The following is a 15,677-nucleotide window of genomic DNA, read 5'->3' on the forward strand; positions in this document are numbered from 1 at the left end:
TTAGAGATAGGTAAGGTAATTTAGTGGAGGTTTTCTCCCTCCACTAACAGTAAAGTCTGTTTTCCTTACACCTTTGCCAATATTGGGTACCATCAAATTTCATAATATTTGCCAGTCTTATAGGTGCAAGATGTTATTACACTGAGTCTTTATAATTGTCAGTGCATTAAGTCTTCCCCCTCATATTTATTGGTTTATTCTTTCAGTGAAATACTTTCAAATGTCCTTTGGCCATTTCCCTATTGGATCAGCTCTTACTGATTAGTTAAGGGCCCTGTGTATTTTAAGGAAATTAGCCCTCCTATGAGATGAATCCCAAATTCATTTTACCTGTTTTTTGACTTAGTTTATAGCAGTTAGTTTTAGTGCAAATTTTAAAAATTTTCTGTGTTTATATTTATCTTTTTTTTTTTTTTTTGCGGTACGCGGGCCTCTCACTGCTGTGGCCTCTCCCGTTGCGGAGCACAGGCTCCGGACGCGCAGGCTTAGCGGCCATGGCTCACGGGCCTTGCCGCTCCGCGGCATGTGGGATCTTCCCGGACCGGGGCATGAACCCGTGTACCCTGCATCGGCAGGCGGACTCTCAACCACTGCACCACCAGGGAAGCCCTATATTTATCAATTTTTAATGGCTTTTGAGACTCCCCCAATCTTTTAATCTTTTACCGAAAGTGGCATCTTTGGTTTATGGTGCTCTTAAACAGTGAAAAAGAGCATTTGCCTGTTCAAAGCAGTATTTTGTCTCAGCATCTATAAATCAAGTGGCTCTGTGACATTTCTTTTAAAACTTTAAGGACGAGTAGTCACATTCTAGAAGGTATTCCTTATATCCTGAGCAAAAGTAGTATGTACTTCCTGTTGGCTGCCAACAGGATAAGTAGCTGAGGGTTTTGGTAAAGGGTTTGACAAATATGGAGATTTCCTGTGATATATGTGTAGCATTATGGTTTTTAAAGCATGCACAGATGGTATGCATACACGGAAGATGTATGCCTAGTTTTTAATCTTTATTGGGGCCCATGACCAATGAGAATCCAGTGAAACTTTAAGAGTTTTTCTGTATCCCTCTAAGGAACACGATTAGCATATAGCCTATGTTCATTTATTCTGTCAACTACTATTTATTGTGTGTTTAGTGTACTTGAGAAAACATCCATAGTCTACATTTATAGACACTTTGTACACCTTCTTTTGGGTCTTTATATATCCATGTTTATTCCTGCCATAGTATCTTTGCAAAATTCCTGTGATTGTCTCCTTGTCATTTGAGATCTCAGCTTAATTGATCACCGTTACCCATAGAGGTGTTTTGTGATTGCCCAGAATTACTTTATTGTGTTACCCTATTTTAATTATTTGGATAGTACTTATTTTGTCTTTCTATCTTTATGTTTTCCTTCCCTTTCCCTCTCTCTTCCCTCCCTCTTCCTTCCTTCTTCACTCATTTCTGTCATTCCCTGTCACCTCTGCCCCACCCCACTGCATTCTCACTTAGAATGTAAGTCCCAGTACTTAGAACAGTTCATGGAACTTAGTAGATACTGAATAAATGAATGTGCTAGGTAGGCCCAGTGATAAGTGCTTTACAGTCCTCTCATTAAGTTTTCATAACAACCTATTTGAAAGATACCAACCTTTAGTTTTGCTGATTTTTCTCTATTGTAGTTTGCCTTCTATTGTATTGAATTCTCCTCTTATCCTTTATTTATTTACTTGTTCTTTGAGTTTAATTTGCTATTCTTTTTCTAGTTTCCTGAAATGGAAGCTTAGAATATTGATTTTCAATCTTTCTTCTTTTATATTGCATTTAGAAATATAAATTTACTTTAAGTACTGCTTTTGCCATATCTCATGAGTTGTGAAATGTTGCAGTTTTATTAGTCAGTTCAAAATATTTTCTAATTGCCCTGATGATTTCTTCTTTGGTCCATAGGTCACTTGAAGTGTGTTGCTTATCTTTCCAGACATCTGAGCATTTTCTAGTTAATGTTCTGTTAGTGATTTTTAGTTAGATTCCACATACCTTATATGATTTTAGACCTTTGAAATTTAAGATCTTATCCAGCATATAGTCTATTTTGGTAAATGTTCTGTGTGTACTCGAAAAGAATGTTTATTCTGCAGTTGTTGGATATAGTTCTGTGTATGTCAGGTTAAGTTGGTTATTTATGTTCAGATTTTCTGCGTTATTGAATTTTTTACCTGCTTGTTCTGTCTAAGTGAGGTGTGTTAAAATTGCAAATCATGATTGTGGTTACATGTTTTTCTTCTATTCTATCAGGTTTTGCTTTATAGATGGAAGCTATAAATTTAGAATACATACAAATTGCATATAAATTTCAAATTATTTTATCTTCCTTTTGAAATCATATCCTTTTATGTCCTGGCAGCAGATCCTCAGCAGTTATTGGTCTGAAAACCACTTTTTTTCACCTTCAGTTTTGAAGGGTATTTTCAGTGGGTATAGAGTTACATATTGGCCTTTTTTCTTTCAGCTTTTAAAAGATGTCATTTCATTGTCTTCTGGCCTCTATAAAGTCTGTTGAAAAGTTGATTTTCAGTATTATTGTTGGTCCTTTTAAAACAGGGATTAGCAAACTATGGTCTGCCCATTTGTATAAATAAAGTTTTATTGGAACACAGCCATACCCATTTATTTATGTATTGTACATAGCTGATTTTACTCTGCAATCATAAGAGACGGTATGGCCTTTTGTAATGCCTAAAATATTTACTATCTGGCCCTTTACTAAAAAGGTTTCTTGACCCTTTCCTTAAGGAAATGTGTTTTCTTCTTACATGCTTTTAAGGTTTTTCTCATTGTCTTTTGATTTTCAGCAGTTTGGCTATGCTAGGCCTCGTGTAGTTTTCTTTATGTTTTTCCTGTTTTCTTAAGATTTTAAAATATGTGGGTTTATATCTTTCATAAGTTTGGAAAAACTCTTAGCTGTTAATTTTTTTAATATAAATTTATTTATTTACTTATTTATTTTTGGCTGCATTGGGTCTTCGTTGCTGTTCACAGGCCTTCTCTAGGCCTTCATAGTGGTGCACGGGCTTCTCATTGCGGTGGCTTCTCTTGTTGAGGAGCACAGGCTCTAGGTGTGCGGGCTTCAGTAGTTGTGGCACGTGGGCTCAGTAATTGTGACTTGCGGGCTCTAGAGCATACGTTCAGTAGTTGTGGCACATGGGCTTAGTTGCTCCATGGTATGTGGGATTATCCTGGACCAGGGCTCGAACCCGTGTCCCCTGCATTGGCAGGTGGATTCTTAACTACTGCGCAACCAGGGAAGCCCTTAGCCATTAACTTTTGAAATGTTGCTTTTGTCCCCTTCTTTCTCTCTCCCCTCTCTTTTTAGGACTCTAATTTAAAGTATGTTAGATATTTTGACCATATTCAACGTGTCTCTGATGTGCTGTTTGGTGTTTTCCATTCTTTTATTACTTGGTGCTTCAAATTGTATAATTTCTCTTGACCTGCCTTCACATTCAATAGTCCTATCTTCTGCTATTTCTAGTCTGCTGTTAAACCTATCTAATGAGTTCTAATTTCATAAACTGTACTTTTCATTTCTGATTATTCATTTGATTATTTTGTATAGATTCTCCTACTTTAATGACATTCTTTATCATTTTGTCTCTTTTGTCCATCTTTTCCTGTATTTTCCTGACCATATTAATTGTAGTTATTTTAAAGTCCCTATCTGATAACTGTAGTATCTGAATTACCCATGGATCTGTTTCTAGTCCTTTTGTTCTCTTTCTCTCCCTTCTCTCCTTCTCTCCTTCTTTCCTTCCTTCCTTTCTTCCTTCCTTCCTTCCTCCCTTCCTCCCTCCCTCCCTCCTTATCTCTCTTGTCATTTGTTCCTGTTTTTAGCATGTCTCTTAAGTTTTGATCAGATGCTAGACAATTAAGATAAGAAAACTGACGAGTCTCTAGATGCTATCTTCTTCCAAAGAGAGTTGTGTTTTTTTTCTGATAGGTAGATAGAGTTCTAGCAGATCACTTTGATCCTGTTTAAGCTCAGTTTTAGGCTTTTAAATGTCTTGTCTATTTCAGTTTTTCTTATACTCCTAGGGAATATCCTTACTTTTCAGTTGTGGCCCTTCTGTGGTCTTAACTGAAAGGCCAGGGTATTTATCAGCGCCTCTCTACCTGGGAGACTTGATTTCCAACTTCTCTTCCCAGCAATGTGTGTTTCCTGAAATCTCTGCTCAGGTATTTAATCTCCCAGCTGCTGTTGTTTTCTGCTGGATTTCCCAGAATCTTGCCCTGTGAAAATGTAGTCAACTACTTGAAGGGAGTTTGTACACAGATTTTTGTGTACCTTTTCATTGATTCCCTCCTCTGTACTTTCGCCTTTCAAGTTCCATTGCCTTTGGTGGCCCCAAACTTTAACATTTGTGTCCTCAGTCTTTTAAAACTGTCATTTCTCCTTGGGTTCTATTCTCCCAGATAGCAGTTGGGGAAATGCAGTCAGGGAAAAAAGCTGATGTGAATAAAAAGTGCACTTTGTGTGCTTCTTTTCTTTCCAGGATCTTGGCCCCTTAAGTCCTGCCTGCATGGGTTGATCTCCGGTGCCTTGAGAAAATTACTTTATTTTTTTTTCCAGCTTTTATAGTCGTTTTCTGTGGCAGACTAAGTATCTCACAAGCTACAGCACCATGGGCAGATTCTGTAGTGCCTACAGCCAGAATGATTCTGTATGTGTATTAGATTATGACTCCTCTATTCAGAACCCTCCAATGGTTCCTGACTTCATTCAGAGTAAACACCAAAGCCTTTAGTATTATTTGCCCTCCTTCATTGTCTCTGCCTAGAGTGCTCTTCCTCCCTGTTCCTCCCCTCCAGTATCTGAATGGCTGACTACCTCACTTGCAAATCTTTGTTCAGATGTCTCTTTATTTAGCCTATGCCGACCACCCTGTATAAAATTACCTCCTCCTCTCCCTCCTGCATTCTATCTCCCTTTGCTTTATTTTTCCCTCATCTCATGACTGTAAAATTTACTTTTTTATTATGTTTGTTTTTTTACTTACTAAATGAAAACTCTACAAGGGCAAGGATTTTTGCCATTTTTTTTCTCATTTGTGTGTCACAAGTGCAAATGAGAACCAAATGAGAATAGAGAATTACAGATTCTAAGGTAGGAATTTAAAGATGGAAGAGTAGTGGTCAATTATATCAAATAATCTAAATGTATTCATGAAACAGAGGAATGGATAAAGAAGATGTGGCACATATATACAATGGAATGTTACTCAGCCATAAAAAGGAATGAAATTGGGCCATTTGTAGAGACATGGGTGGACCTAGAGACTGTCATACAGAGTGAAGTAAGTCAGAAAGAGAAAAACAAATATCATATATATATGTATTTTAAAAAATGAATTTATTTATTTATTATTTTTGCCTCTGTGGGGTCTTCGTTGCTGCGCGTGGGCTTTCTCTAGTTGCGGCGAGCAGGGGCTACTTTTCATTGTGGTGCATGGGCTTCTCATTGTGGTGGCTTCTCTTGTGGAGCACGGGCTCGAGGTGCACGGGCTTCAGTAGTTGTGGCACACGGGCTCAGTAGTTGTGGCTTGCCACCTCTAGAGCGCAGGCTCAGTAGTTGTGGCACATGGGCTTAGTTGCTCCGCAGCATGTGGGATCTTCCCAGACCAGGGCTTGAACCCGTGTCCCCTGCATTGGTAGGTGGATTCTTAACCACTGCGCCACCAGGGAAGTCCCCAAATAGCATATATTAACGCATATATGTGGAATCTGAAAAGATTGGTATAGACAGTCTTATTTACAAAGCAGAAATAGAGACAGACATAGAAAAGAAACCTATGGATACCAAGGGGGAAAGGGGGGTGGGTGGGATGAACTGGGAGCTTGGGATTGACATATATACACTATTGATACATGTATAAACTAGATAACTAATGAGAACCGACTGTATAGCACAGGGTACTCTACTTAGTGCTCTGTGGTGAGCTAAACGGGAAGGAAATCCAAAAAAGAGGGAATATATGTATATGTATAGCTGATTCGCTTTGCTGTACAGTAGAAACTAACACAATGTTGTAAAGCAACTATACTCCAATAAAAATTTTTTTAAAAAAGTGAGAAAAAGCCAAAAAGTACTCATGAGATTTTTGCATTGGATTTTTAAATAAGGAAATTATTTGTTACTTTTATGAGAGAAGTTTTAATAGAGGAGTAAGAGAAAAAGATTACCAAGGGTTGATGATGTTGCGATAGCAATTGTAGACTATTCTTTCTTTAGTTCTGTGAACACTGTAGGAGGAAAAGTTCATATTTACTTGGATAATTTATGGTTTCTCCTTTTAGAGGCTTAATAGATGGATGATTAGGTAGATGGAGTTTTCTGGTTTTATTCACTCTTGTATTTATTAAGTGAATACTTTGTGCCAAAAACTGCATAAGGTTCTGAGTGTCATCCAAGGGACGTACATATAGGCCCTAAATGAACTGAAAGTTACTAAGCCTTCACCTTGTGCACATAAACTAATTATGAAGGCCAGTTCCTTTAGATGCATAACGCTAGAAAAAGGTAAATTCTCTTATTCCCAACTTTTTTTTTTCTGCATAACTATTCATATATACAGTGGACCTCTTGGAGTAGAAGCATCTTTCATTTAAGTAGTTCTCAAAGCATGAAGAGGTGCCCATGTTTTAGAATTTTTTGGTAGGGCTTAAGAAAGATCCAGCCCTCCCCTTTTCAAAGATTTTGATGCATCCTTTTGGGGATGTACCTCCAACTGTAAATCACTATTCCTTATCACTTTTCTTAATCCATCATTCCTGGATTTAAATTTCAGGTGTTGCTTTCTGTAGTACACACATTTTGGTGATTCTTTTGAGGGAGAAGGAAGTAATTGTGTAGTGCAGTGCTCTCAAACTGGTGAAGGGCCTTTTCTTTTTTTAATTTCCAATCCATTGTGGATGGATATGAATGCAAAATACAATAAAAAATAAATTGCTAGAAAAACGAAATGGAAAAATATGTGCAAAATGCAAGCCCCAATTTTCTATTAGATTCAAAAATATAAAATTACACTGTTGAATTGCTCTAAATGCTTGCTCTCAGTTTCTTTTTATATTTCCTTATGGATTAGTAACAAAAATTTGTGGATTGGCAATGGTTCTTGGACCAGTCTTTCTCAGATCATACTTGGAGAAGCACTGAGAGAGTGTACAGTGCTACATAGTTTAATATTCCCCTTAATTTACACTGCCTTTCAAAGGAGTAGAAGGTTTTAATGAGTTATGAATTACAGATATTTTTAAAAAGAGGTAATTTATACAATGTAAAAGCCCTGCGACTTCTTAAATTCTGAAAGGTAACTGGTAAAAATTTGCTTTTCGATTATAGTTACTGTTTTATGTGGTACTAAAGTAAAAGTGACTTCTCTTGGTAATAGTAAGATTTCCTTTAACCTTCCAGTTACATATTTTTCTCTGGTCGTTGAAACTATAAAAAAAGGCATATTTGGATCATGAAAGGAAAAGTTATACCGCTTAACACCACAAGATGTCACTTATGTAAAAATAAAGTTGGTATTTTAATGCTCAAAGCTGGATAGCTACATACAGATAAATAGGTAAATGAAGAACTAGGTAAATTAAAAAATAATTGAAACACATTGGTTTTTGGTAAAGAGTTAATGAAAATATTACTAATTCAGCATTATTTTGAATCAACTCTTCTGATGTTTAGCAAAAAGAATTTTTCAATTTCTAAGATTAATGTAGTAATACATGTTAATAGGCCATATTTGAATCCATATAACGAAGGAGATAGACCTAAAATGCTCAATACAAGTGAACATATTTTGAGGGTAAATTAGGTGTTATGGTATTAACTTCCCCCCAGTCTTTACTGTTTTGGTGACAAGCAGACAGGAATTTGTGTAGAGATATGTAATTTATATCAGAATTTTCAGTAGGTGTTTATGACATATCTGAGAAGTTGAATATTACATCAGTTTGAAACAGTGCCTAGGATTTTCTTGTCTCTTTTCTCTGAACCTCAAAGTTAATAGCTCTCTACGTGAGTTAACACAAAAGATATTTGTATTGGTTTTGAAGACCATCTTTTCTGTTAAACGTGAAGAGCAAAACCTTTGGCTTTAATATCGAATTCGTGTTTTCTTGTGTTTAGTTTGAGAGAGCGGGTCAGGACCTAAAGGTGGTTGGGAAGGGGACTGTGGCAGCTTGAGCTTTAGAGGAACAAACCAAGTTTCCATTAGGCCATGAACATGATTGCACCTGGGGTTAGAGGTTGGAATGTTCTAAAAATTGACACTTCATTATTCTTTATTGCTCACTTCTCTCTCCAGATAACACTGGTGGAGAAGATTGGTGGAACACTCTTGGGGAAAAAAGGGATCAGACATGAGAAAATGAATTTTCTTTCTTTTTTTGACATGTATATGTGTGGTCACATTTTCTTTCTATTTACTTCTTATCTAATTACTTAAGCTTTTTTCACTTTCTTATTCCTCCAAAGTTTTAAAAAAATTTCATTTACTTTTTTCATTCGTAAAAGTCTACATGGTCAGTAAGTAAAATAGGAAAACAGCAAAAATTAGAAAGGAAAAAACCTCATTTGTGGTTTCATTGATTTTTGTTCCTTTTCAGTTAATAGTGCAATGTGAAAGAACAAGAAGTTTTAAGAAGGGATTCTGAATTCATTACAGAGAACAGTTATAGTATTTTATATTTGGTAGATGTATATCCTCGGATGTAGTTCTTATATGTTCCGGTCTTACTATTTATATATTGTCTAGCTGTATTTTTAATTAGAGAAAAGTAGTTATTGTAATTATTTAATTATTTTTGTGTCCTGCTAGTGGTCACCATTGCATTTAATTTTATGAGCTGCTTGGAAAGAAAGGGAAATTTTTTTCATAGTAAATCCCATTGCCTCTACTCTTTTTGGGAAAAATATACTTAGCTTCCATTTGTTTACTTATTTATTTTTTACTGCCATGACAGTTTGAAGCATTTAACTTATATGTTAGTTTGCTAGTACTGCCATAGCAAAATGCCACAGACTTGGTGGCGTAATTAACAGAAATATATTTTCCCTGGATTCTGGAGACTAGAAATCTAAGATCAAGGTTTTGGCAGATTTGGTTTCCTCTGAGGCTTCTCTCCTTGTCTTGCAGATGGCCACCTTCTTGCTGTGCCCTCACATGATCATCTTTTCGTCTTTGTGTATCTGTCCTAATCTGCTCTTCTTGTAAAAAATCAGTCCTATTGGATTAGGGCCAACCCATGTTGACCTTATTTTAATTTAATGACCTTTTTAAAGACTCCATCTACAAATACATCCATATTCTGTGGTATTGAGGGTTAGGATTTTAACATAGGAATTTCGGAAGGGACACAACTCAGCCCATAATAACACATGATCAGTCATTCATTATTGGTAAGTGCTTACTTGCCTACATTAGGCCTAAATTTGTAAAATGTACAAAGTAAAGCTTTTCTGTCAAGGCTGTCTATTTGGAGTAGTTAGGGAAGTTCTTGTCACCTACTTTAAAGCTTAAGCTGAGATGAAAAGGGCTTCTGATTGTGTGTGTGTGTGTGTGTGTGTGTGTGTGTGTGTGTGTGTTTGTGCGCGTGCGTGCGTGCTTGAACCATATTGCATGAAGGAGCTATGTGGAATAAATTTTTAAATCTGTTTTCTGGAGAGTTTGTTGTAGAAACTATTAAAAATTGCTAATCATAAACTAATAACTAGTACAAGTAGTTAATTACTGTTGGTAATACTACAGTCTTAGTTTCTTATCAATTTTCTTACAGTCATTTAAGAGAATTTTCCTTTGACGTCCTAAAATAAAATTCAGTGATTTAAATTCTTGAATAAGGGACTTCCCTGGTGGTGCAGTGGTTAAGAATCCGCCTGCCAATGCAGGGGACACGGGTTCAATCCCTGGCCTGGGAAGATCCCACATGCTGTGGAACAACTAAGCCTGTGCACCATAACTACTGAGCCTGCACTCTAGAGCCCACGAGCCACAACTGCTGAGCCTGTGTGCCACAACTACTGAAGCCTGCACGCCTAGAGCCCGTGCTCTGCAACAAGGGAAGCCACCGCAATGAGAAGCCCAGGCACCACAATGAAGAGTAGCCCTTGCTCACCACAACTAGAGAGAAAGCCCACGCACAGCAATGAAGACGCAATGCAGCCAAAAGTAAATAAATAAAATAAACCAAAACATTAAAAACCCCTGTATAAATAAATAAATAAATTCTTGAGTTAAGCTTGAAGCTTAAATGTGATACTCTAATTTCAGAGTATGAAAATGTGGTTTATCTCATCCTTAATAATGTATTTCTCAGAAATAGATATATGACTTTTAGTCTTGTTTTGGAGGATTAGTGTCTTACTCACACATGTGAATAAAACACTGTGAAACTTTTTAATATCATTTTTATGGAGGTATAATTTGCATACGACAAATCACCCACCTAAAGATTATAATTAGATGAGTTTTGACAGATGTATACACCTGTAAAATCACCACCACAGTTAAGAAGATACAGAACATTTCCATCTTCTTATGGAATAAGAAATTTTTTAATGTTCCTTTCATGTCCATTTTTCTTTTTGCCTATGATACCACTGATCTTGGTTTTATCACTACAGATTAGTTTGCATTTTCTAGAACTTTAAATGAATTAAATTATGCTCTTTTGTGTCTGGTGTCTTTCACTCACATAATGATTTTGAGAATTCATCCATCTTGTTGCATGTATCAATGATTATTTCTTTTTCATTGCTGGGTTGTATTCCAGTGTATGGCTAAATCACATTATGCGATCAACATTTAGATTGTTTCTAGTTTTTTAATATGTATAAAGCTGCTATGAATATTCATTTAAGTTATTATGTGGAAATATGTTTTTATTTCTCTGGGAAGTGGAATGACTGGATCACATAGCAGATTTATGTTTAAATCTGTAAGAAACTCTCAGTTTTCCAAAGTGGTTGTACTGTTTTACGTTGCTACTGGCAGCCTGTGAGAGTTCTAGTTGCTCCACAGTCTTGGCAACATTTGTTATTGTCATTGTCGTTCATCTATTCTCATGGGTGTGTAATGGTATCTCATTTAATTTGCATTTTCTGATAGTTAATGACCTTAAGTATCTTTTCATGACTTAGTGGTATTCTTAATCTTACTTTGTGAAATATCTGTTCAAATCTTTTGACCGTTTTTAAAAATAGGCTTCTCTTCTTATAAATGAGTTGTAATTATCATATAACTTTTTTCTAATTAACTTTTGATTTTGAGATAATTGTAGATTCATATAGAGTTATAAAAAATAATACAGAGAGATCCCGTGTACCCCTTACTCAGTTTCCCTCAATGATAAACTATAGTACAATATCACAACCAAGATGTTTACATTGACATACTTCACCAGTCTTGTTCAGATTTCTCCAGTTTTACTTGTATTTACTTGTGTGTGTGTATTGGGGTGGTATTCTGTTCCCATTTAATCACATATCTAGTTTCATGTAGCTACCCCAAAGGTAAAGATACAACAGTTTCATCACCATAGGGATCTCTTGCGTTGTATTTTTTTTTTTTTTTTTTTTTTTTTTTTTGCGGTATGCAGGCCTCTCACTGTTGTGGCCTCTCCCATTGCGGAGCACAGGCTCCGGAGGCGCAGGCTCAGCGGCCATGGCTCACGGGCCCAGCCGCTCCGCGGCATGTGGGATCTTCCCAGACGGGGGCACGAACCCGTGTCCCCTGCATCAGCAGGCGGACTCTCAACCACTGCGCCACCAGGGAAGCCTGCGTTGTATTTTTATATCCACACTTCCCGCTTCTTGTCCTTACCCTCACACTAATCTTTGTCCATTTCTATAATTTTGTTATTTCAAGAATGTTGTATAAATGGAGTAATACAGTATGTAACCTTTTAGGATTAGTTTTTTTCACTCAGTATGCTTCTGTGCAGATTAATCAGAGTTGTTGAGATGTCAATAGCTTGTTTCATTTTACTGCTGAGTGGTATTCCATGCTGTAGGTGTACCACAGATTGTTGAACCATCCACTGATTGAAGGGCATCTGGGTTGTTTCCAGAAGGGTTTTTTCCATTTTGGCTAGTAGGAATAAAGCTGCTATGAATACTTGAATACAGATATTTGCGTGAGTATAAATTTAACATTTCCTGGGGATGAATGCGCAAGAGTGCAATTACTGGCTTGTATGGTAATTGCAGGTTTAGTTCTATAAGAAACTGCTAAACTGCCAGTGTGGCTATAACCTTTTACAATGCCCACTAGCAGTATGTGAGCAGTCCAGTTCTTCCACATCCTCACTATCATTTGGTGTTGCCACTATTTTATTTAAGTGAGCCATTCTGATATGCGTGCAGTGATATCTTGCCGTGGTTTTAATTTGCTAATGGCTAATTAAGTTGAATATCTTTTCATGTGCTTTTTGCCATTTGTTTATCTCCTTCAGTGAATTGTTTGTTGATGTCTGTATTAGTTTACTAGGCATGCCATAACAAAATACCACAGATTGAGTAGCTTGATCAACAGACATTTATTTCTCACATTTGAATCTGGGACTAAAGATCAAGGTGTTGGCAGGTTTGATTTCTTCTGAAGCCTCTCTCCTTGGCTTGCAGATGGCTGTCTTCTCTCTGTGTCCTCACATTGTCCTGTCCTGTAGAATCCAGCTTTCCTTTGTTTTGTCCCAACTCTTCCTTTTAGTCCAAACTGGTAGTGTCTCTGCTGGTATAATCCCATCTCTATGCCTGGTTTCAGCTGAGATGTCTGATTAAATCCACGAGGGGCATCTGTGATTTCGTTATCAAATGATTTTTCAGTGTTCTCTGGTGTTCTCTTCTGAAGACACTTGCTTGATTTTTGCAACATGGATAAGCTGAGATTTTTCTAAATCTTCAAGTTCTAGTTCCTTTTTTGCTTAACAATTCCTTCAATTTATCTTTCTTTCTCATTTTACTGTAAGCAGTAAGGAGAAACCAGTCTGTGGCTTTCACACTTTGCTTAGAAATCTCTTCGGCTAAATATTCAGGTCATCACTTTTAACTTCTGTTTTCCACAAAACACTGGAACATAGTTGGGCCAAGTTCTTTTCACTTTATAGTAAGGATTGCCTTTCCTCCAGTTTCCGGTAGTATGTTCCTCATTTCCATCTGAGATCTCATCAGAATCACCTTTAACTCCATATATTTACCAACAGTCTCTTCAATGCATGTTTTAAAAAAAAAAATGCACTTCAAAACTGTTCCAGCCTCTACCTGTTGCCCAGTTCCAAAGCCACTTCCACATTTTTAGGTATTTATTACATGAACACTTTACTTCTTATTACCAGAATCTGTAATAGTTTGTTAAGGCTGCCATAACAAAATACCATAGACTGGATGGCTTAAATTTATTTCTCATAGTTTCTCACAGTTCTTCCAGGAGGCTAGAAGTCCAAGATCAAGGTGTTGGCAAGTTTTCTCATGAGGCCTCTCTCCTTGCCTTGCAGGTGACTGTCTTCTCACTGTATTCTCACATGGCCTTTTTTCTGTGCACGTGCACCACTCTCTGTCTTAGGACACCAGATGGGATTAGAATCCCATCCTTTTGACCTCATTTAATGTTAGCTACCTCTTTTTAAAGGCCCTATTTCCACATAACGTCACATTGAGGGTCAGGGCTTCAGTGTGTGAACTTTGGGGGAGGGCACCAATTCAGTCTGTAACAATGTGTTCTGCCCCTTTTCTAATTGAATTGGTTGTTTTTTACTGTTGAGTTTTGGGAGTTCTTTTTATATTTTGGATACTAGTCTTTTGCATATATGTGGTTAGAAACATTTTCTACCAGTCTGTAATTTTTTTTTTTCTTCTTAAGAGAGAATTCCCTGGAACAAGTTTTAAATTTTGATGAAATTAATTAATCAGTGTTCCCTTTTATGGACTGTGCTTTTGGTGTCAAGTCTAAGAACTCTTTTCTAGCTATATAATAACTTTAAAAAATTCTGTTTTTCTGTGTTGAAGGAAAAATGATTAGATATTACAAATTATGAATTTTTATTTTGCTGGGAGGGATTTTTTAATTGCTGGGGGGAACGCTCACTTTGAAGAATAGGAGCAGGTCAGTTGTAAGCCAAAAAAAAAAATACTGGGAGGCAATTCTGTGTGGGTTTTTCTCCTTTTTGCAGCCTGTCTATATGAAGGCATTGATTGTTTTTGTTCTAAATTATCTTTTAAGGATGTTTGTATAGCAAGCAGCTTTGGAAAGGAGAAAATGCCTACCACTTCAGCAAAGTTATCTTACTTGGTAACATCATCATCTGCTTGGTCATCCAAGCTGGGAATGGGGGCATCCTTACTGAGTGCCTGTCTTATCCTTTACATTCAGTCACTGCATCTCACTGATTTCAACTTCCAAGAAGTTCCTGAATCTGTCCTACATTTTCATCCTTATCACTAACTGCTCTGGTTCATTACCTCATCCTCTCATTTACATGTTAAAATTGCCTTAACTTAATTCTTTGAATTAGGGAGTATTGATGTGGGTTTCCCTACAGATTTATGTTTTTTTCTTTTTGCGAGCTAGGGAGAAAAAAGGATGTGTGAATGACACATAGCTTTTCTTCATTCGGTGCTCTTTCTTGACATATTCTGAAGAAAGTTCTTACTTTTTTTTTTTTCTGTTATGGGGAATTCTTTGCATTTCTCTTTTGAATAACAGTTTATTTGGGGGAAGTCATATTAAGCAGAAATAACTGCTATTGGTTTTTTCTTTTTTTAATCTTTAAAGATGTGGACCATTTTTTTTTTAAGTCTTTATTGAATTTTTTGCAATATCGCTTCTGTTTTATGTTTTGGTTTTTTTGGTCCCGAGACATGTGGGATCTCAGCTTCCCCACCAGAGATGGAACCTGCACCCCCGCATAGGAAGGCGAAGTCTTAACCATTAGACTGCCAGGGAAGTCCTGAAAGATCTTACATTTTGGCTTATGAAAATATTTTAGTGCTGATTCAAGAATTTTTATTATCTCTTTTTTTCTGATTGATTATACAAGAGAAATTTTGGGATGAGAGAATCTGTATGCCTCTGATTGTTGATATTTTGCCCAGAATTGAGGTACAGTTTTATATTTTTGTTTTATTGATGGGCTTTGTGACAGCATAGCACTTTGATATTATTTGGTAGGGTTAGATGAGAAACACATATTTAATTATAAATAACAAAGTAGTTATGTAACATTGTGCATCAGGTTATTTCTAATTCTTATATTATTAAAATTATATGTTTTAATACCTGTGTGATGTAAAAATCTAAATATGTAATTTTTTCTTTTGTATAGGAATGAAGATCTAAAGCAAATGTTAGAGAGCAACAAAGATTCTGCTAAATTGGATGCTATGAAACGGATTGTTGGGGTAGGTAAAAGAGTAGATCATTTCGACTTTTGGATAAATGACAAGCAGTGATATATTAAAAATATATATTAAAAAATATGTTAAATACCAATCTACCCTTTATTATTAACTTAAAATTTCCTGTCTAAAATGTTTTGGAGGAAGTAATGAAGTGACAAAATTCAGAAACTTGAGTTCCTATTCTGTTTTTTCTGTTTTTTAATTTCCGTATCTCTAATATTAAGATATTTCTTCTGTCAG

General features: G+C 36.3%; 1 protein-coding gene across 3 annotated transcripts in view; it reads left to right on the top strand.

Annotated features, from left to right (window-relative positions):
• The window catches only part of AP3B1 (adaptor related protein complex 3 subunit beta 1), a 274,430-nt gene that overhangs the window by 22,474 nt on the left and 236,279 nt on the right, over positions 1-15,677 (top strand). For all 3 annotated transcript variants that reach the window (XM_060009263.1, XM_060009260.1, XM_060009262.1), the window contains one exon: positions 15,362-15,437. In XM_060009263.1, coding sequence (XP_059865246.1) covers positions 15,362-15,437 — 76 coding nt within the window. The remainder of the gene's footprint in view (positions 1-15,361; positions 15,438-15,677) is intronic.

This window comes from Delphinus delphis, chromosome 3 (assembly GCF_949987515.2).
Source record: "Delphinus delphis chromosome 3, mDelDel1.2, whole genome shotgun sequence".
In the NCBI taxonomy this organism is placed as follows: domain Eukaryota; kingdom Metazoa; phylum Chordata; class Mammalia; order Artiodactyla; family Delphinidae; genus Delphinus; species Delphinus delphis.